At 39.0% G+C, this 22,968-nt stretch overlaps 2 protein-coding genes across 2 annotated transcripts in view; one reads left to right on the top strand and one right to left on the bottom strand.

The window, feature by feature from the left end:
• The window catches only part of GIGYF2 (GRB10 interacting GYF protein 2), a gene marked incomplete at its 5' end in the record, with an annotated part of 50,950 nt that extends 29,167 nt beyond the window's left edge, over positions 1-21,783 (bottom strand). Inside the window, 3 exons of the mRNA XM_010282024.1 lie at positions 40-219; positions 21,075-21,115; positions 21,672-21,783. Coding sequence (XP_010280326.1) covers positions 40-219; positions 21,075-21,115; positions 21,672-21,783 — 333 coding nt within the window. The remainder of the gene's footprint in view (positions 1-39; positions 220-21,074; positions 21,116-21,671) is intronic.
• KCNJ13 (potassium inwardly-rectifying channel, subfamily J, member 13) lies at positions 12,881-14,874 on the top strand. Its single transcript, XM_010282023.1, has 2 exons — positions 12,881-13,358; positions 14,252-14,874. The coding sequence occupies exons 1-2, from the start codon at positions 12,881-12,883 to the stop codon at positions 14,872-14,874; spliced, it is 1,101 nt and encodes a 366-aa protein (XP_010280325.1).
• Positions 21,784-22,968: the final 1,185 nt, after the last annotated feature.

The raw sequence follows: 22,968 nt of genomic DNA, 5'->3' as shown, positions 1-22,968 counted from the left end.
CCCATGGCTGCTTTTTTTTCCCTCCAGATCCCCTCTCACCTGGACTGTGAGGGCGCCACCTCTCACCATCCCTTCGTGACCCAGCCAGTCGCCAGCCTCCATCATCATCTTCCCCATTTTGTTCCTCCCTGAAAATGCGCCAGTTCTCGCTCTCAGAGCGTATAAACTCATGCTTCCTTCCCGCTGTTGCTGTCCCACCTTCCTCAAAGTTTGGTCTCACTGCAAAGAAAACACATGCCAGTGAATATGTGTCCCATCTTTAGGAACCTAGAAACAAAAGGGTTGACATCTTGCTCCCTTAGAGGCAAAAATACACCAAAAGTAAGTGGTGATAGGAACCCTAGGAAAGGAATGGAAGCTCCTGGAAGGAAACATATGAAAGACAGATTTAGGAAATCCCTCTAGGGTACCTTGGGATGGAAAGACTGAGAAAAAACCAGAAGAACACAAAGCATATAAGAAATTATTATATGGATAGGAAAGACAGAGGAAAAGATGACAGTTTAAGAGACATAGGGAAGTATAAAAGGAAAGAAGCCCAAGTGTACAAAGAGAAAAAATAAACTGCTCTATCATGAAAAGTCTCATGCTAAAGGAAAACGGGAATACAGTAAGCTGTAAGCATTACAAACATTTTATATAAACCAAACATATTTGCTACTTCTATACTAAAAAGAATGAGATTTGTGTATTTAATCCAATATGATGTACAGCATTCTTGCAATGTTTTAAGAAGGACTTAAAGCTTAAAGTAGAATATAAGGATTAAACAAGAAAAACATAGTAATGTTAACATTATTCCGTGAATCCATCTTCTGGAGAGCCTGGGTCAGCATATTAAGAGTTAGAAGCAACTATGCTCAAGCTCAAGGACGAGTCTACCGGATAGTCTTTTAGTTCCTAATTTACATTAAGTTTTATTTTAAATAAAACATATAAAACCCTCAATTACTTAATGAAGAGCAACACTGTCACAAAAGGATGATGTAACTATTTTTCTAAAAAGAATCCACATTATACACTAGTAACTCAGGTTAGACTGATACTGCTTTCACTGTTGACTCATCCCAACAAGCATGCACCACCACCAAAATAAATGGTAGTACTAGCTTCAGGACTTCCGGACTGTGTATTTCTTTAACTAGGTGTAGCTGTGTGGCACCAGAACTCTCAGATGAACCATGGTGATGCCAATTCTTCACTGACACTATTAACCAGTGTTAACCTGAATTGTGTGGTTATCTATTAAAAAAAGTATTCAAGTACTAGAGAAAGGTACACTTAATTTTCCTTCTTAGAGTCTTAAACATCAAAAATGTAAGATGATATTTGGTGAAGATTGTAATTGCCTGCTTGCTTAGACAGAAAAAAAAAACCCCAAACACCACAGAAAAAGAAAGCATGACTATGCACTAAGATTCCTGGAGTGGAAAGGGACATTTTTAAAAATTTAGTTTAGGAAGGATAGGAGATTGTATGTGCCTTTCTTCACATCATGCAGCTTTTTCAGCCCATGAAAAACTGAGGAAACAGAGTACCTGAAATTCTATAGCATATCAAAACTCCATTCAGAACTCAGAAATTCTTCCTGCACAGATATATTACACTCTGGAGACAGGAAACACACACCGTGTTTGGACTCTGCATGTATCTTGGAGAAAAACCAACATCCCTTTCTCCACCATCTCAAAACACTGGGGGAAAAAAGCCTTTTTCTTTCTCCAGCTCAAAATTTTCCACGGCATATTGTTTCAGCCAGGGACTATAGTGAAAGAGTACAGGTGGAATTCAATCCAGAGTACAAAATACAAGATGTTTCCAGTTTCCCATACTGCAGGTTCACATGAAATCCTTTTACAACCGTCACAGGAACAAGTTTCTACAAGAATTTTCAAGATGGAAGGGCCCTTGGCCTACCAGGTAGACAGGAGAGGCAGGAAACACCCCAGATGCAAGAGTTCTTCCTCAGAAAGGTAACTGGAGTACCCTCCTCTTACGTTCTTTCTAAATAAAAAGCAAGCTAAAGCACATTGGCTAATTTAAAGCACATCATCAGTATCATCTATAAGGCCTAATATAACCCAGATACACACTGATGGGGACACCTGGCTAACGACCACTTCTGTACTTGCTGGGATTTGAGAACAAAAATTTTAAAACAGCATATTTCAGAAAGTCTCTGGTGATACTAGCTCTGAATAAAACAAAAGTGCTGGAGACTTTCGACTCCATTTGGTAGACGCAATGTTGGCAAGTTTACTTATCTGGAATGGATAAATCTCTGCAGATGAAGGTCAGCAACATTCTGTTTTGCCATACTTCACAGAAAATAACGGAAGACAACAAACTAGACAGAAAAATCCAAGCCTGTGAAATACAGGGTTTTCTGGTTTTTTTTTCATTTCAGATCTCTAAAAAATGTCACGTAGAAGAATGCAACAGGAAGTGCAGGGAAGCCTCTCAGTATTGCTCCTTGGATGGGCTTCACATAGTAGGAAACTAGGAGGTAGAGCTACAGAGCCAAGTCAACTGAAAATAAAGCACACAGAGATAGCAGCCCAGGAGAGGGCTGCAATCCAACACACCAGATGAGCCTAAGACCCAGATGATACAGAATATGCCTCATTCTTTCTGAACTTATTTTTAAAATGGTACAAGAAGAAAAAAGTTTTGTTTTGTTTTTTTTTTATTCTGAGCACAAGACACTTTTTTCCCCCCTCACTAAACCAGTTACTGACAGAAGAGTTACTCGATTTGCTATTTTGAGCCAAGAAAATTATTTTTAGAGATATATCTATTTTCATCAAAATTCACAGCTATTACCTGACACTCATTCAATAACATTAATTCAAGAGATTTTAGACTACCAATTAAGAAAAAAGATGTTATTTCCTCCCATTGTTACTAAGTTCAGTTAAGATTCTGGAGACTGTTCTTTAACACTGGCAAGCTATCAGTCCACAGGCTCTGTTCTGCTGCTCCAAAAACATTTGGAAAAGTTACCTAAAGAATATTGTGAAGTCTACTTTGCCACTGACTATCTGTATATTCTTATACAGATATATTCTATATATCTGTATATATCTGCCCCTCTGCAGATATATACATGCTATAGGCACACCCAAGGCAACTTGGGTTTTCTTGGTCTGTAAGACAGCTGGTTTTGCTCCCAAGAACTGAGCTACCAAAGTCAGATTTTGTATTTTGAACTTGCAGAACTTGAAAATGGCATCCCCATTTGCTGCTGTGCGGTTTGAAACACATCTTTACAAATGTGACACATCAAATGCTGTTTGCCACAATCAGATACAAATGGGAACTTGCCCCTCCCTTGATTTTAAATTCTACAACATTAGAAATCTAAGAAACAATAAAAGAATTATAAGGGGTCAGTATTATATTCATCTGAGGATGGTATCACCCATGATTTTGAAACCTTTCTAAACACAGCAGCACTCCAGCATGCCACATCAGGTGACTGTTCTGATGCTACACTTCAGTGGAATTGAGAGAAAATGCAGCATATCATGACATACTTAAATTTTCTGGTACTAGGACACCACAAGCAAGCAATATTCAAAGACAGCAAGTTATGTGTCAAAACAGATTTGGCATTAGATGATCTTGAACATTAAACAGACCAGCTAAGAAACTAGTTGTTTACAAATACAAACCAGTCACAGGTTAAGGATCAGAAAAATCGAGCTACCCAAGTGACAGAAAGACTATGACAGAACAGTATAGAGGAATACTTCCACAGCTTACATATAAATTCATAACTTCCAAAGTCCTAGCATATTGTCTTTGCAAACTGTTCCTAGTCTTGAGAACACTCATTTCAGCTGCAATGACTTAGGTCAGAGTCAGTATTTGGCAATGTTGTAAGGATGAAAAAAAATGAAAATGCAATCTATGGTTTTGCCTTGGACTAATTGACTGGACTTCCTGAAGAGAAGGAGCAGTAAAAGGGCACCTCTGTTCAAGTCTGTCACAAAGCCAGCAATGGTGTTTACAGAAAACTTCAGATAGAGCCTAGTGGTATCCAGCCAAAAAGGCCCACAGCTGTGCAAGAGTTGAAGGGAGACTAACTGCAAAGAACAAGACTGGGATTCTGGGACATAGCCCCGTGGCAACACATTTATGAAGAGGACTTACTAACAGAATGGCAAATAACTTCTGTTCTCCATGCTGTCAGTCCACGTTTCCTATGACATGCTCACTGTTTGGAGAGAATAAACAGGAAAGCCATGATTGACAGCAATACTGTTTTCCTCTAAAGAGGGGAAAAACTATAAGAGTCTATTAAGTGCTTTGACTTGCTCTCTTCTTTCCGTTGCATGCTACACACTCCCTCAAGAGACGGATAGAAAGAAAAACCTTTGCAAATAGTGTTTTTAAAGGAATTCAAGTAACTTTGCCTAGATGTGTAATTTTGTAGCTCATTTTACAGAAGACGACAACAAATGGCCTTAAGATTTAAAAAAGTTTTAGGAAAAATTTCTTTGCTGAAGAGTGGTCAAATATTGGAACAGGCTGCCCAGGGAAGTGGTGGAGTAACCATCACTGGAAGCATTCAAAAAATGTGTAGACATGGTACTTCGGGACATGGTTTAGTGGGCATGGTGGTGTTGGGTTGATGGTTGGACCTGATAGTCTTAAAGGTCTTTTCCAACCTTAATGATTCTATAAGATGTTTCTAAAGAAGGACTACCTTCTCATTAGGACAGTATTTGACATGCTAGGGACACTACAGGAATACAAACATAGTGACTCACTTGTAACCGAAGTCAGTGACAGAGACCAGAAGTTCTGATGTCCATTTGTAGCTTCACATAGCTACAAATGTTGCTTCACATTTGTAGCTTCTTCTCTCTCTCCCCATAAAGTATTACTCTCAACAGTAGTCCTCAAAGATATACTACTCAAATATCACTCCGTGTTTTTCGCTAAATTGACCATTGCCCACTGTCATGGGTGAACCAGTGAATTCAAAGGAATTAACAAGAGTTTAATTCCATAACACACACCTGTAAATCACGTACTGCAGCTATTTCATCTACCGCATGCTTGTGTTAGATTTTTAATCCATTCAGTTGAATCAGATTAGAAAACCTGTGACTAGACACCATATGCTTTCTACAGTACAAAATATGGTTTGTAAGAAAATACTGTTGGGAGGGGGGTTGGGGTGGGCAGGAAGAGTCCTACTTGTGAATAGAAGAGGCTGTCTGTATGTCTGTAGTGGAAATCCAACTTCGCTGCAGTGAAGAGGGAAGGGTCAAGGCCAAGTCACATTGTCCTACAGGCTTGCCACAATGGTGGCAGTCCCCTTGCACTCCATCATTTGCCCTGGTTCTGAAGGTCACACTATGACTATTACAATTTTCAATGCTGTGCCTGAACATGTATTAAAATGTTCCATACTAATGAAGCAAAGAATTAATGTTTTGCAATTTAGGGTTGGGGGGAAGGTTAAGGAAGAAAAAAAAATTAGGGAGGATTTTGTTTCCTAAGTAGGAAAGTCTACATTAATAATTTTCCCAGCAGGCCTTCAGTAGTTTTACTGCAAACAACCACAGCCTTTGTTTCACAGATCCTCTTACATCTGACATTCGATCAAAGCCCTCACATCAGCAGCTCACCCAGGGGAAAAAAAAAGTGTGAAATAGTACTGCATTACAAAGCTGTCCTCAGAATTCAGTTTAGCAGTGCAGCATGCTGATCACTCTGCATAGTCGTTCAGCTAAAACATCTTCCCTAAATAAATCTTCTCATTTGCTGAGAGAGAAAATATCTTAAGTGAAAATGGTTTCCCTTACTGCATGGAATCAGCAACCCACCTAATCTGCATTGTTTCATTCCTAGGCTTTAGCAAAATCCTGTGATTAATTCCATGTTTTCACAAAGGAGCAATGTGGTGATGGAAGAGAAGTGGCCAGATCCACATCTTCTGACCAGCATTTAAGCTACAGTTCAAGAACACCCTCCAGACACCATCGGCTGTACCATTAGCTGCAGCCTACCTTTCTGTTAACACCCACACTCAGGAGCTCGGGACCTAATGAGGAAGAGGTGACACTAGACAAGCAGCAGTGAGACACAAGAGTTTCCCTTTTCACCTAAACAGAACAGTAGTTGACACTGGTTAGGGAGAAAGTGTTGGACAACAGTGTGTGTTTTTCAGCAGCAATACCGGAACTTTTTCCATTCAGCTTTTCCAGGGGTATTTTGGCCTTTTCAATTTTCACCAAAAACTTTTAAGATTATACAAATCTAAAAAATTATCTTGACTAAGGAGGTGAGGAAGAAGGTACCCCTTCTCCAACTAAGTATTTGAGGATTTCTCCTTGGCTGTTAAGGGTTTGTGTTGGGTAAAAAAACACTCCTAACAAACTAGCATTCTTTTCCACATGATCAGAGCTAACCGGCCCCCCTGCAGGCAAAATGACCAATCGAATCAGCTTCAGATGAAAACCAACCCCCCCCCAGCACTATAAACACAGGAATGAGACATACAAACCCATTTTTTAAATTAAAAAAAAAATTAAAATCTCTACCAACCACTTGTGGGAAGTTTCTTGCCACTGCTGGGACCAATACACAAGACCAGCCCAGTCCCTCTCCTGGAGCCCAGGTATTCCCCTTCTGCAAACGAACCCTTCAAAGATCGGTAAGTACACAAAACAATCTTTTTTTTCCCCCTCCTTATTGTGCGATTAGAAATTGTTCTGTCATTCTGTAATCAAAGTAATCAAAGTTCCTTTCAGGGCACAGTTTTATTTCTAAAGCTTGCTAAATTAAGTATCACCTTAAACAAAATGGTTTCTGATTCTCCCTCTCCCACCCCCCCACCCCCCTCCAAAAAAAAGAAAATGCTCTCAGGTGACCATAGTCCTAACTGCATACAGAGCAAAACCAAAGTCATCAGGCAATATTTTTTCAGAAAGTTTTCAAGATAATCAATCCTGGAAAGACTCTGCAACACTCTGCAAACAGAGAGCACTTGCAAGCCTACAGCTATGGTAGCCGGATGCTACCCAGCCAAGTGTTATGAAAGAGTCATCCACACCTTCTTGCCATGCTCATTTTAACTCTGTATTTAACTTCAGTTCCACCACAAATTAAAGAAGCAAGCTTCACCTCTTCAAGCCTGCTTTTCCCATTTCTAACTATATCTCGTGCTTTCAATCACTTTCAACCCAATGCATTTATGACTGCATTACGAGCTGGCACCGCTGCTTAGGAAACCATGCACGGGCATCGAGCATCAACGACGACATCCGAGAAAACTCAGTCATTCTAAACAAGCCATTAGGAACTTTGCATCATGTAGGGCAGGACTGCTCTTCAAAAACAGCAAATACCACACAAAAAAAGGATGGCAGCAACCTTCTATTACTACAACCTTACATCAAATACCCTCCCTCTAAATTCTAAATTCAATCCCCCATTAATAATACCTAATTTTGCATTCAAATTTGTCTGGAAGGATTTAATATATACTAGCATATTTTAAAGCCTTAAACAAGGTTTCTCTAAAGGCAGCCAGACCAGTTGGTCCACTCAGATACTAACTTACAATCAACAATCAGGGTTCACATGGATCCTCAAAGCATTTTGAGCATGCTGTACTATGTGAAAATACATTATACACAAAATGAAGCATTACAGGTGTCCCCAAAAATCAAGTAGATAATAAGCAGCCTTGCTTGCTATACTATAAAAAAAAAAAGACATTGTCCCATTTTACCAAAATTTTGGGGGGAAATGAGGTTTTGTGTTGTTTTTTGTTCGTTGTTTTTTAAAGTGCATTCTATAGTAAACTGTGACAGAAGGTCAAAAGCACAAGCTCTCGCATCCTATACTTTGTGGCACTTACTTTGAAAAGTATGACTTGGGCTTAACAAATCAAAATTCCCATTTTTACCAGACTTGTGTGTAACAAGTCCTGAAAACTTGTTATCTTAATTCTGCAGACTGCTCAAAAAAAACCCAGTTTTGTCTAACTACTCACATTCATTTCAATGAGGCATTACCTACAAAACCTAAGGACACACGTTTGAAATTTTAACTATCCTACTAACAACTGTAGCATAGGCTTTCAAACAAAGTAGTTACTCTGAATTACTTCCTACATTTCTAAGATTGTCCCCTAGTGTAAGTTATATGATCTAGTCATGTCATGGACACTGAAAAAACCTTCATTTTCAAATGTTAATGTCAGAGTAAGGATTGCCATTCAATCTAAAAATAACAATACTGAGATTTTAATAGCATGAAAGTGTCTTTTAAAAAAAATTACAAACTTAGTTTGTTCTTGTTGCAAAGTGCAGAGGCAGCAACACATGTGAATGATCACAGCTTAGAGTACAGAGATGATGTTTAAATCTGAAACTAGTATAAGATTACATGGACCCAGGTCAAGTAAAGAGGGATTATATGCAGTCCCAGGGGGGCATGCCAGCACCACCTGAGTTCTTATAAATCTTCAAATTATGCTAAGGTTATAAGCAGTTTTTGCACTTACTCCCAGCAAACAGCAGGTCCTCTTGACTACTTTGCTGTCACAATGCAGCAGTGCACTATAAACTACCTCAAATCCCTTCCAAAGTCAATTAGAACAGATTTTGTTAAAAGTAGAAGTTGGGCGGGTAGGGCAGCACTGCAGAGGTCTCCCCTGAACACAGCTCCACATAAAGGCTTTCAGGCTCCTAAAAGGGTTGCAGGTGCATTAGTGTACTGAGCTGAAACCAGGCTGGAAGTGTCACTATAAATGCCTTCAACTGAGAAGGCAAGCAAAGAAAATGAAGACACTGCTGCAAATGAGTCCCCCTGCAATCCTACCAGTATCTTAACAACTGAACTTCTGCTGTCAAGAGAACAGCTAAGAGGAAAGAAGAGGAAAGCAACATGGTGGCATGAAGCAGCGATGTAACAAAGAGCTGTTACAACACAAGGAAGACCTCAATCAGAAAGGCAAAGCATGGGAGATCAGTGTGCTAGATCATGAATTTCAGAAATGCAAGCAATATCCTAGAGCTGTGAGGCAAGGTTTTTATTACATGTAAATCATTAGCAACCCAGGTCAGTTTAGAACCTGTCTGACTGCTAGGAAAAGGGAAACTGCGACTTTGATTTAAAAAGATAGTACTCACCCTACCTTGACTTATCTTAGAAAAATGTATAGAAGAAAGAAGCCAGAATGAGGGACAACAATGGTAAAGAGGTTAAAAGAAGCTAAAAACTGACATACACACCCGAGCTGGTGATAATCATTTAATTTTCAATAGACTGGAAACAGGAAGGATTAGACACACTGAATGCATGATAAAAGAGTAGTCAACATGTGAAAAGAGGATTAGAAAAGTAGTTTCTGACAGTTCCTATCTTTCCAGTCAAGGGCTATCAGCTGGGAGATGGAGGGATAAGGAACACCCCAAAACTACAACAGTTTCACAAGTCAGGAACCAGAAAAAGCAAAACCTGACAAACAGCGTAACATGAAGGTTAAGAGATGACATTAGGCAAATCTAGATTAGAAAAAAAAGATTTTTCTAGATTAGAAAAGTATGTATTTAGCAGAGGAGATGAGTATTCACCAACAAACAATGCAGAATTTTTCTTTTCAAGTCAAGGTTGAATGTCTTTCCTAAAACATACACTCTTTGAAACTAAGATTAATGTAGGGATATCAAAGACAATGCTGGGCAGGCAATCAGATCAGATGGTCCAAACTGTACTTTACAACTTCATTAACTTATCACTAACAAGGAAAGAAAGTATTTATATTTTTTACTACAGTAGGCTAGGAAAGAAGTATACAGAAGACAAGAATTCTTTTTAAATTCAAAGTCACATCTACTCTTAAGTTGACTCTGCTTTTGATCCTCTAGCCCAAGTAAATCATTTCTCACAGGGCTCTTCTTTCATCTCTTATTCTAAACCACCCGCATTGCTCTTGGAGACTATTTGCAGTTTCTTACCCATTTTTCCCACCCCAACAAGTTGAGACTTGTGGCTCTTAAAGCCATCAATAGCTTTTGCAAAAAAAAAAAGTTTTGGAACTCAAGCTTACACACTTCCAATGCTATCACTGCTATCGAATTAGATACTTCTTATTTTAAACAGTCCTAGACAAGAAAAACCAGAGACCTCTATGAAACAAGACCAGAGCAGTAACCTGGTTAACCTCAGCAGGCAAGCTCCCCTGCTGGGAGTCTCTCTAATGGTTAGACTTGATGATCTTGAAGGTCCTTTCCAACCTAGTGATTCTGTGATTCAAGGAACAGAGACACAGGACTGTTGTGAAATGCGCTGCTGGGGGCTAGTGGAGGTTCTCTTTCTCAAGTACCTTCAAAATCTGTCAGCAATGGATCCTTCCCTGTAGAAGAGATCCCAAACCTGATGGTGAACACTGACTAAATTTTTTCAGAGCTTTAAGTCAACATTAAGTAATTAACCACCACCCTAGAAAGCTCCTTAATCAACAAAATTGAGACCCTGCAATGCAGAGAGCATTTTGCTCTGAGTGGAGTCTGCAGCTCTCAAGCACACCGCCTTAGCATTGATGTGTGGAACTGTAGCCAAGAAAACGGTACCACATTAAGAGAAAAACATACGTAATGTATGTAACACTATAGAAAAGGCTTCTGTCACCAATCAGTCAGTATCAGACTCATTCTTACAGCACGTGTTTGCTTTGCAAAGGAAAATTAATTGGAGGCTGAGGCAGATGCTGCCCTCAAAGTACCACAAACACACACTAGGTTGTTGGTTGGTTTTTTTCAAGAATGCATGAGGTTTACACCAAGAATCAATTTGCTCTGTAAGTGTTCTCATCTATTCAAACAAGGGAGTGCTTCTTGTGAGTACTGCTTATTCTAAGATGCTAAAACCAGGCACTGTCCACAGCTCCTTTTGAGCATGGTCACCATCATCCTTCCCATTCGGAGCTGCCCATTTTCCAGCTCCTTCAAGGTATCCAGGAGGGCTTGTCTAAATCTTAGCACAAGGACTCTCCTCTACAGACAAGTCACTAATCACCTGGTTCCTGAAGCATTTAAAATTGTACTCAAGTTGTCGCAAATTCCGTAACAGTGCAGCAAGACTGAAAAAATGTTATTTAGAGAGATACACAGTAGACCAAAGACAAAACCCAGATAAGGGGGGGTCTTGCTATACATGGACTATGATCAGAATCCCCCAACAAAAGCAGCCTGGTACTACTGACCAGGAGAATCTCAGGAAGTCCACTGTATTCTTTAGCACAGAGAGTGGTTTTGAAATATTCCTTCTAAGAGATGTGAACTGGAAAATAAAAATGAGAGGAAAAAGATCAAATTCCACCCAAGCCATCATCTACTCTACCTCCCTTGACTACAGCATGGATAGGAGAAATAGCTGGATGGTTCTGAGAACCAGAAGGAAAGAAAAATTACAATCTAGCTAATACTCACTGTGATGTCAATTGTTATACTTCAGTATGCATTAAGCACAAAAGAAAAAGAATGTTTTGCATTTACTAAAATAAGGTATCAATATCAAGTAAAATCACAAAAACTGCTTGTTTACAGGATCAAAGATCACAGGAAAGTTTTTACCTTTCATCAATTCATTCTGAAGTTCAGGATCTTTAGATTTAATGTGTCTCAAGATAAAACTAAGACAGCATTCCTGGGGGGAAAAAAAAAAAATCTGATTCCTCTAGCCTGTCTGTACACTTCTACTATACACTGAAACAGTCATAATTCAGAGAAAGGTCAAAATTGATGAGAAACATATAACGTTTACTAAACACAACATGTATAATTATGACTTGCAGAATCCATGTGTATCTTTAAAATACTCTGTTATATAAAAAAGGTTCCTCACAACCTTAAGTAGGTTGCACACATGAAGTCCCTATTTTTCATGACCCTTATTTTAATTTGTCCCAGGTGAACTTTAAACATTAGTATTTATAAAATGTATGTATTTGAGTGGCCAGTGTCTTTTCAAAAGACACTCAGCATGGCAAGTTTTGAGGTTTAAAAGAAAACAAAGAAGCCTAACATGTCAAATACCTACAAGTATCCATTTTGCTTCCCACATTTGGAATTCCACCTTCACCCCCTAATTCCCCTACCCTTGCTGTCCTATTTTCTTATTTAGTCACTAAAATACACTGCTTCAGCAGACTAAACTTCAAGTTATATCACAGCATATTTTCAGTATTGGTCTCCCACCCTCTTTTTACCTGATCCTTACATAAACAGCCGCAGACTCACAGAGGCAGCTCTGCCCTGAATACTGTAATTCTGTTTAACTGGATATGGTGGGTGCAGACAGCAGTCATTTCCTGAGCTAGAAAAGTCTGAAAGGGCTTACTAGGTAAACTACAACAATACCTTAAAATGTATAAACATGTTAGAGAAATAATATAATAAACATTATTTCCATAGTACTATTGTTAATAGTATTCATAATGGTATCGGTAAACTATTATACTCTGCTAAAAATAAATTACAAAAACTTACATTCTTTTCAGATACAGCATGCCTAATCCCATCCCACTCACTCCTAAAGAATTAAAGCATGTGACTCAAATGTAAATTTAGGAAGGTAAAGTATGAAAGTTATATTTAAACAATTAGGCAGGGAAAATTTGAGTAGTAGTCAGATTTTTAAACTTAATCTTTTTTAGCAAAGTATTACCACAAACAGTGGTAAATTCCTCTCCAGGCTCCTGACTTAATCTTCTCTGGATTGCAATGTATAAGCCCTCCTTTGTTGGCTGCAGTATTTCAACCCCTGCTGATGTGTCAAAAACTGTGAACGTTAGGCAAAATACAAATATGCTGCACTGTATCAGATTTTCTCCTTTTCCCCTCTTTTCCAGAAGATGAGAGCAGATACAATAGAGAGCAATAACACCAAATCCAGTGCTCCCCTCCTGACCCAAAGATACCTGAGGATGGTCACTAAGGATGGACACAGCACATTCCAGGTGGATGGTGGCCAAGGAAAAGGTCTGGCATACCTCCGAGATGCATGGGGAATATTAATGGACATGCGCTGGAGATGGATGATGCTTGTCTTTTCCGCTTCTTTTGTCATTCACTGGCTAGTCTTTGCAGTGCTTTGGTATTTGCTGGCTGAGATGAACGGGGACCTGGAGCTGGACCATGATGCTCCACCTGACAACCACACTATATGTGTCAAGTACATCACCAGTTTTACAGCTGCTTTCTCCTTCTCACTGGAGACGCAACTCACAATTGGTTACGGCACTATGTTCCCAAGCGGGGACTGTCCCAGTGCTATTGCCCTGCTGGCAATACAGATGGTCCTGGGGCTCATGCTGGAAGCCTTCATCACAGGTAATCCTTCATATTTCATCTTTTGATAGAATAGGTGCAACAATTAGATTTAAGAAATGGAGCTAGAAATAAACAGTGATCATACTGACACCTGAAAGAACAATTAAGTCAGGCATTACGAGGGTGATGAGATTTCGGCTAGGTAGTAGTAAAATTTAAACACCTTTCATTAACAAGAGATAAATTAGGGGATATCAAGATTTAGACTTGAGAGTTCCACTATTCACTGGTCAATACTTGTGTCAGCTCCCCACTTATGACTCAATCACTTATTCCTTATACCCTTATTTCTTTACGTTTCTTCCATGGAATTACAATATGTCAATTTGTTTTAATTAATAGTTTTAAGGTTTACTTTTGTCTAGCTGAAGTATTTTTGTTGATCTTTAACTCAGTGTTTCAGTATTCCTCAGTACTAGATGTAATGAAAATTTTTACATCATCACAGCTATTTCAAGGTATTTTAAGTTCTTTAAAACAACTTTAATGTTTAAAGTATGTCAGTAGACTTTAAAAATACACAGGTTAGTTTCCCATGCATTGAGAGAGCTGCTCCAGTGGTAGCACACCAAGATTGGTTACTACTACCAACTACAGTACCTCAGGGCAAGCTAATGGCTCTCCTTCCTACAGCTACGGTTCGTTCTCCAAATACTAAGAAGTGAACATAGTTTAGAAAAAGCAGCATTTTAGGAAAGCTATACTTTTTAAACAAAAAATTGGTTGGTGTGGTGCCAGCCAAACAGTTTTAAAACACGCAGGCTGAGGTAAGAACCACCATATCCACTCAAGCCTGCTCCTGTTCCTTTGAGCTGTTTCACAGAGCTCAGAGGCCACAGGGGACCAACCCAGGCACGGTGCTCGTGTTCAGTTTGTTCTTTTCCATGATGCAGGTGCTTTTGTGGCAAAGATCGCCCGACCAAAGAATCGGGCATTCTCCATCCGCTTTACCCGCTCTGCTGTAGTGACACACACCGAAGGGAAGCCATACCTTATGTTCCAGGTGGCCAACACACGTTCCAGCCCACTGACCAGCGTCCAGATTTCTGCTATACTTTACCAAGAACAAGAGAATGGGCAGCTGCACCAAACTAGTGTTGACTTCCACCTAGACAGTGTTACTTCGGAGGACTGTCCTTTTTTCATCTTTCCACTGACCTACTACCATTCAATCACTCCATCCAGTCCCCTGGCTGCTCTCCTCCAAAGAGAAGCTGCTCACCATTTTGAGCTGGTCATCTTTTTGTCGGCTGTGCAGGAGGGCACAGGAGAAATGTGTCAAAGGAGAACATCCTACCTCCCCTCAGAGATCATGCTGTACCATCGCTTCACCTCCATGTTAGCCCGCAATACCAAAGGCGAGTATCAGATCAAGATGGAGAATTTTGACAAGACTATTCCTGAGCTCCCAGCTGCAGCTGACTCAAAGAGTCCGAAAAGGACTGCCAAGGACATCCGCATCAACGGACAGCACACCGACACCTTCCAGCTCTCCGAGACTGGCCTCACAGAATAGAAAGAACAGACTTTGAACTTTGTGCTTTTTTTAATTATTATTACATTAAACTTTCAGGTTCCATTTACAGTCTTCCTTCCTTGCCTGCCCTGCCATCTTCTAGTAATTTTTCTCTTGTACTCCCATCCTTTTGATTACAACATGATACGCAGAGTAAAGAGAACTGGTGTGCCCATGTAAGCTGAGGAGAGGCTGGATTAACCTCCCAGGACAAAGTCAGGTACAAGAATCACGGTACTAATTCTTGGAAATTAAAAGAGCTACCTGCTGAATTCACCAGACTATGATTAAAGCCGCACTGACCCTGAGAGACCTTCAAAACTTGCAAAGCTGACCAAAATCATAAGTAACCAGCTTGCGACAAAATGTACAACAATACAAAAGAAAAATCTCAGTCAAAATCAATAAGGCATCATTCAGTAAATATATTAGTTCTGGGATAAGCAACTCTGTTCATCCAAGATCCTAACTTTTCTGTTCTCTTAACTCTTCGGGGATACAGGGTTATATGAGTTTTCAGATGGCTGAATTCACTCTTAGGAAGTACTGCCAACCTCTCATGGCAGTGAAAAGCACTCCTGCCGTGCTTATTAAGCAAAATTGTAAATAGTAACTGTAGTTCTTCTCCTATGATTTGGCAGAATGAACATCTCATCTCAAGACAGGTTTATGAAGACACTATCAAAAAATCTTGATGTATATAACAAATGCTGCAGTGGAAATTTTTTCATATTTGGAAACACTGAATAAATTATTTAGCAGTGGAAAACAGACTATTCTAAATTAATTAGTGTACTACTTTTTCACAGGACCATACATTCCACATGTTCTCCCCTTTGTGCTACTTGTCTTAAGTAGGTCTGACCCAGAAGGATGCACTATATATGAGAGAAGTAGATCTGCATCCATTTATGTTTTATGCTTTTTAACATCAATATTTGCCTGTAGACACAGCACAAAACTAGAGACACTAGAATCAATTTTAAAATAAAAAAATTAAAAGAAACAATACATGAGACTTTTGTATTTAAGTGCCTCATAAACCTACTGCAATTAAGACATTGTTCTGAAGCTCCTAAATAATTTAGGAAGCTAAAGGATAAACAGAATGATGGATAATTATTTCCAAGCTCTCAACAAAAGCAGTGCCTATTATGTGTTCATACTTGAACAGCCAAGTATTAAAATAAAGTGAAAGTTACCTTTTTGAAGGTAAAAGGCTTTTCCCAGAAACCAAGATGGCATAAATACTAATTTTCATTGACAACAGCATAGCACACTACCAAACATGCTTCCTTCTAACTTCAGTGAAGTGGTCAGCAGCAGGGAAAGCGGTCTGAAGCTATCTGATGAGATACTGTTCAACTGAATTCTTCTCAAGCCCCAAAACTGTTAATTGCACTGTGTTCAAAACCCGAAAGGCGGTAGCAAAAAGCTACTTTGGTTTAGGGTCTGGGGAAATGGGAAGCAGCCTCATAGAACCATTTCACACAGGGAGGAAGAACAAGAAAGAAGGCCCATGTTTTCGTTGCAATTCAGCTCTTGTTCCAAAATTGTTTAAGTATTCCCTCCCTTACATTCCAGACCACAGACAGATTTGGTTTTGTTACAGATACTCTCAAAATGTCCTTTTTTTAAAATTTTATGTAAAAGCATTCATTAATATTGTGGAACTTGCAGAGCAACACACTACCAAGTTACATTGCTTTCATCTCTACTTTTCTTAGCTGTTGACCCATATGCAATCTAAAGATCCCTTTTCCTCCCTCACATCAGTACCAAAAATGTTTAGGTATTTCTTGCAAGCATTACTTCCATGTTCTCACTCAGTATAATGCATTGAGAAGAGCCTTACAAATTAAGAACCAGTGCAAGAGCAGTTGAACAGATTCCTGTGTTAAGTCTGAAATAACCATTTAAGAAAAAAAAAACAACACACAGCATTTTGTCTGATGTGTTATTTTTCCCCATATATCACATACTACAGCCTCAGACAAACCAACTGTTCTAAAATTCGTATGTATAACCCCAACAGGACAGTACTATAACCTCACCATTTAGAGCCAAAGCTATAAAAAAACCTATTTCTAGTTTCAATTAACATCTAATCAAAGTGTGGGCTGCTTATTTCGGTTTCTAAATGACTTGACACTTTAAAGTTGTCCTGTTTTTTTCAATAATTTCCTGTTTACAGATTTGGTTTAAAAGGAGGTACAGCAGCAAAAAAAAATAAAAAAAAGAATAAAGGAAAAAATGTTTATTATAACCTAAATGCAATCTTAAAATACTACATTTGGAAAGTAAAGCTGAAGAATACTACAGAAGCAAATCTGACAGACATAACTGTGTAGTTATTTCAGAACAGCTGCAGAACAAGGGGTAGACAAAACACCCCTATTGCTTTTACAGTTCTAGAGAATTGGTGAACCATGGATGTCTCATGAAGTAATGGAAATATGCCATGGCCAGAATCATCAGAATTCAAGACTAGAAAAATTGCTGATAGGGTCTGACGCAACAAAATTGCACTCTATGCTTTGAGTAGCATTGCACAAGCAAGCTGGCAATGAACCTTCTTTGGATGTACCTCTTGGTAGCGAGGTAGGGAATTAAAACAAGCCAGGCAGAGTAGTGCAAGTGTGATTCAAAGAAATTCAACATCCTTTTTATGTTCACTTGAGCTATGTTCAAGTCTTCTTAACCTACCTAATAAATACACATTGAACAGGATACAATCAGGTTCCACAACTGACTTTCTAAATGTCTTGTTTAACCTACATTACAATTTTTTATTACCAGTGTGTAATTGCTGGTAACTAATCAAATCCCTTCAGCTACTAAGCTGGTATTAGTCAAGAGGCTGCACAGAAAATTAAGCAGCTTTTGTGCAGTTCTAAGAGACAGCCGTGATCAAGAAAACAACTTGCTCATTTTCTTTGCTAATGGCCTCAGCCTTCCAAAAGCAATTTGGGTTCTCAATGAAGTCTGTCAGAACTGTGACAATCCGCAATAGAAATATGCAAATACTTTGTGCATCTTCAATTTGCATACTGAAACTAGGAACAGATATTGTTTATGTTGAGACTCAGTCAAATGTGAACTTGCACACTGTTGTGAGCATTGAAAAAGCAACCATTAATTTTTAAGAACAGCATATTGATCATATTTTAGAGTAATTCTTTGTTGAAGGCCTATTACTTTTTTAATCTCATGATTTTTAATTGACGGGTTCTTGCCTTGTCATCCATTATGAACGGCCAGAGTTTAATATTTGATCTCTCATTAATTCTGTAACATGATCACCCAGAACAAAGAATATGGAAAAGCTGGCAACTCAGTAAATTATGTAATTTGAGGCTAATGCAAGGCCCTACGAAAGAGCAATGAAAAACTGAAGCACAGTGAAGTTAGAGAATAAAATCCTAAACTAAGAAGCTTAACCAGGGTAACAGAAACCAAAGTATGCATCTGCTGAAGCATGTTAGCCTGAATTATAAACTGCATGTCAATTCACTCCTTGATCTTTCTGCTTCCACTGCTCTGTGTGGTATACTACTGCTTGGTATTAACGTGGAACTTCTTCTGGCACATCTGTATCCCTATCTCACAGTCAAAATATTTTGTTATTGAAAAGCCTTTACATAACTATTTGTTTATTAATCAAGGCTTGACTCAAAACAGACCAATACCTTCTGTCAATATTTTTGTGCTCTCCATCTTATTTCTCTTTGAAGGTGAAAAGGAGACAACTGGTCCTCCCACTTACTGGGACATTAATCTCTAACATAGTGACATGCAAACAAAAATTACTATTGTTAAAACAAATTTTTTATATTAAAACTTCAGAAATATCGACGGTCTCTTGCCTCTATCATACAGTGCTACAGGGCTTTTAGCCAAGTAAGATCAAACTAGAAGAGAAATAGAACAAGAGACTTGAGAGGAGCTATCAGGTACTACAGAAAGCTTCACCATTTGAGAATAAGCACACCATCCCTCACAATGAACCAGGACTTCCAACACCACACAGAGAGACACCGTCTCCTCTAAAAAATGCCAAAGTCCGGATCACTAGGAGTTGCTACAAACAAGACACACTCTATTCCAGTTGAAGCATTAAACTCCACGTTCAGGCAGACGTCAGCGTCAGTAAAGACATCTTGCATACTGTAAATTCTTCTCCATTTCAGCTGAGAGATACATCTCACCCAAAACTGACATGCAATATTTTTATCACAGTCTTAATCAGAAATGTGGTATATTCGATAGTCTGGATCTGCAAGTGTTGTAGTTTTAATCGCAGTAACAGGAAGGGGCTAAATAAATAAAATGGAATCAACTGTGGTAGATGCTACTTTTGCATCCATTTGTCTTTTGTAAAAAATGCAGTCCTGAAGTTTCAGCAGTACTTTTTGTTCCTATTTTAATTTTTGTCCAAAAGGCCTCTGAACATAAAGACACACTGGAAGTCCAAAGTTTCACTACTGGCATTTAAAGATGGACAATCTGAGACCAATCTCAAGTTATCTTTAGAAATAACCTCTTTTTAAGGAAGACAGTGAGGAAAACAAGCAACATGTAGTTTTGTGTTGACTTTCAACTTAAGCTGAAAAGTAAAGGCACTCTTTAAATATATGAAAATCAATTCCTATGTGGAGAGAGGATTGGGAGGGCTTTGAAAGCAAACACGGTAATGCAAAACTCCCAAGGCATGTGCCATCATGGTAGTTTGGAACATTATTAAAACGGCCACTTACACTACTCTCACTAAAAAAAAATATTGACAGCTAAGCAGGGATTAAAATACATTCCTGACAACTTTTAATTGCAACTGAATCTCTTTAGTTTTGTTTGTCTTGAAATTCAACTTGCAAATGTCTTTTAGAATCACAGAATCATTTAGGTTGGAGAAGACCTTTAAGATCATAAAGTCCAACCATTAACCTAGCACTGCCAAGTCCACCACTAAACCACGTCCCTATGTGCCACACCTGCAAGTCTTTTAAATGCCTCCAGGGATGGTGACTCCATCACCTCCCTAGGCAGCCTGTCCCAGTGCTTGACATCCCCTTCAGTGAAGGAATTTTTCCTAATATCCAATCTAAACCTCCCGTGGTGCAACTTGAGGCCATTTCCTCTCATCCTATCACTAGTTACCTGGGAGAGACTGACACCCACCTCACTACAACTGCTCTTCTGGTTTTTTTGTTTTGTTTTGTTTTTACTGAACCATGCTTTACCAGTACTACGGAGGATATTAAGCCAAAACCAAAAGATTCTCTGGGTCCTAAAAAGTCAAGACTCATTATCAGCAAGCTTTTACTAGTACAAAACCTCTCACTAAGCACAGCTGTGGTACATGCATGTGGAAACATGCCACAGAGAAAGAGCAAGGTCATACCAGAGAACAATCACTGCATGATCCTCACAAAGCAGAAATCATTTTACTTGCAATTTAAGTTGATAGAGGAGAACTTGAATGTTCTTGCCACTCTTGAAATACAGAGTGGGTATGTTCCAAGATGACAACCTGCTCCAAGTTCAGCTGAATGTTCAGACAGACATACTGGGTCACAATTAAGGATCCAATATTCTGCCTGAACATGGTCAGTGTGAAGCATTTAAGAAACAGAATAGGAGGGGAATGGCAGAGAGGATGACCAGATGACAACCTGAATGAACAGAAGATTTGTATGATGACTTAAACTAATTTGACAGACGGTAATTCCATCAGCATGGGAACCTCAAAAAATTGGTGTTGGGATCTACTTTACACAAGCAAGCATTCAAAAAAATTAACAGTTCACACGGTCCAGAAATCCTATGTACCAAAATAGCACAGGCCAGGAACATTTAAAAGCTGCATTGAAAAGGTATATTGCCACAGCACACCTGTTAATTAGTAAAGACTCCTTTGACAGAGGTACAGGGATTTAGTTCCAGCTGTAGGTATCACACCTTACTTGAATAAACAGAACCTACTTACTGCAGATTTATCTAAAACATTTAGATGTCTAATACTGAAAACACCACAAAATAAGAAAAACAACACTTTGAGAACCTGGCACAGTATCATGAATCTTGTATCAACAATATACTTGGAGTAATAAAAAACAGGTTCACATACATACAGGGCCCTTCCCCAAAATACACCCTGCTCCTCCCTCCCCTTTTCTGCCCATACAGCAACAAAACCATACCTGGATCTTTTCGCCCTGGTTTTTCAAAGCGTCTGTCTCCCCTAGAAAGGCAGAATAACAGTTTCAAATAAGGTTTTGGAACCACTCCACTCATTTTAGGTATGGCTTTTTTTTTTTTTTTTAAACTTGGTGGGGGGCTTTTTTTAAAATCAGAGCTTGATGGAGAGTATCTTTAAAGGTCCAAGGGACAATTGTAATTGTCAGGAACACTGATACACACACAGCCTTTGACAACTAGGTATGTTTTGAAATGTGATTCTAAGTACTGTCAACAATGTTGAGATTGAAACTGAAGCAAATCCTTCAGCGATTCATATTTTCATCCATCATTTCCACTGCAACTGTCATAATTCATATTCTCTTAAAGTACCTCCTTCTTCCCAGGAACTCGGCAGAAAAATTCGTTGCAAAAATATTCATTTACTTGCTCCTGAGTTTCTAGAAACCTTATTGCATTGACTCCACCTTAGAAATTCAGACACTTCACTCACAAACATGCCTAATCACCTTTCCTAAATTGTTTTTATGAAGTCAAAAGGCAAAAATAGAAGCTGAGCAGATGTATGTAAAAAGCTTTAAGGGCTTGAGTTCTGTTACCTTTCCTCCCAACTCTGTGATCTGTGCATTTCCCTGCCCCCTCCTCGCCCAAATCCACCCTCCACTTCATCAAAACTTCTTTGGTAGAAACCGCTTTCTCCTCGGCCTCTGCCTGAAAAGACAAAAAACACAAGTGTTTGTACAAATAATAATAGAAGTTGAAAGAGTCACATAGGCTTCCCTTTCTTGGTGTCCCTGTGAACTAATCTCACAGTCTTAAGCCCCAGTGAAATTTTCTGGGGCAAAGGGAAAAATGAACACAGACTGAAGAAAGAGTCTTATGTAAAAATTCTTATTGAGAAGCACAAGACCAGACTGAACAGGCAAACAATTCTGAAGTAAATACTACACAGAAAAACACAGAAGACAGATACTTACCCAACAGAAATTACCAAACAAGGATGCATTTTTCATACAACACCCACACAGTACATGTGTACTTTTACACTCATAAAAATCAGATCGCTTTTGACAGTGGAATCCAGTATAATGGTACTGCACTGCGGATGTACTCATTATTACTGTTGTCAATGTTAGTAAGGAAGAAGGAAGCTTCACCACTATTCAGTTTGTAGTGATTCCCAGCAGAAATCTCCGCCAGGAGCAGCGGGAAGAAAAGAAGGATCACAAGATGGGTATAAGCAGGACAGCATGAAGAACCCCAATAGCTACATAATAAAGATTATCCTCCTCACTTTTTCAAAAAATGATTCTCCGTAGGTGGCTAGCAAGTATCAAGCCTCAGGCCAAAAAGTTATAGATGTATCCTCAAGTAAAGCATCTTAAAGCACCTCTTCAGTGTTTGGGTAGGCGTGGGGTGTTTGTTTAAAAAAAAAAAAAACAACCCGCACAACAGAAAAACAACACCCACACACATCCCCAGACCTTCAAGATAGCTTCCAGCACAGGTTAGATTAATGGCTGGGGTGAAGTTTCCAGATCTACAAAAGATAAACACTGCTTCACAAAGTGCTACAGCAAAAGAAAAGGGAGGTTTTTATCAGGTAACTTACCATTTCACAGATCTCATGGAAAGAAGACAAGCAAGTGAAACATCAATCAGTTGTCAGGATGACTATAGAGACTGTATGTAGGAAAGGAATTAAGTCCAAGAACCTAAAAAGCACTTGATAAAGGGAATTCTTGGCTGTGAAACTACCACAAACCTCAATCCTTGCATACTTCTCTCTTCCTGGCTTCAAGAAAACAAAGGATGAGGTGCAAACCAGGCCAGGGATCTAGAGGAATACGACAGAATGACCAAACGAAACACAAAATAAACACCTTGAATGGACTC

This window comes from Phaethon lepturus, unplaced genomic scaffold (genome assembly GCF_000687285.1).
Source record: "Phaethon lepturus isolate BGI_N335 unplaced genomic scaffold, ASM68728v1 scaffold27112, whole genome shotgun sequence".
Lineage (NCBI taxonomy): Eukaryota > Metazoa > Chordata > Aves > Phaethontiformes > Phaethontidae > Phaethon > Phaethon lepturus.
The sequence above is the reverse complement of the archived record's forward strand: the minus strand, read 5'-3'. Positions and strand labels throughout refer to the sequence as shown.

What these genes read in the sequence shown, in the direction of transcription:
- KCNJ13 (XM_010282023.1), top strand. Translation starts at nt 12,881, where the DNA reads ATGAGAGCAGATACAATAGAGAGCAATAACACCAAATCCAGTGCTCCC. An exon ending in GCTGGAAGCCTTCATCACAG is followed by an intron (nt 13,359 to 14,251) that starts GTAATCCTTCAT and finishes TCCATGATGCAG; the next exon opens with GTGCTTTTGTGGCAAAGATC.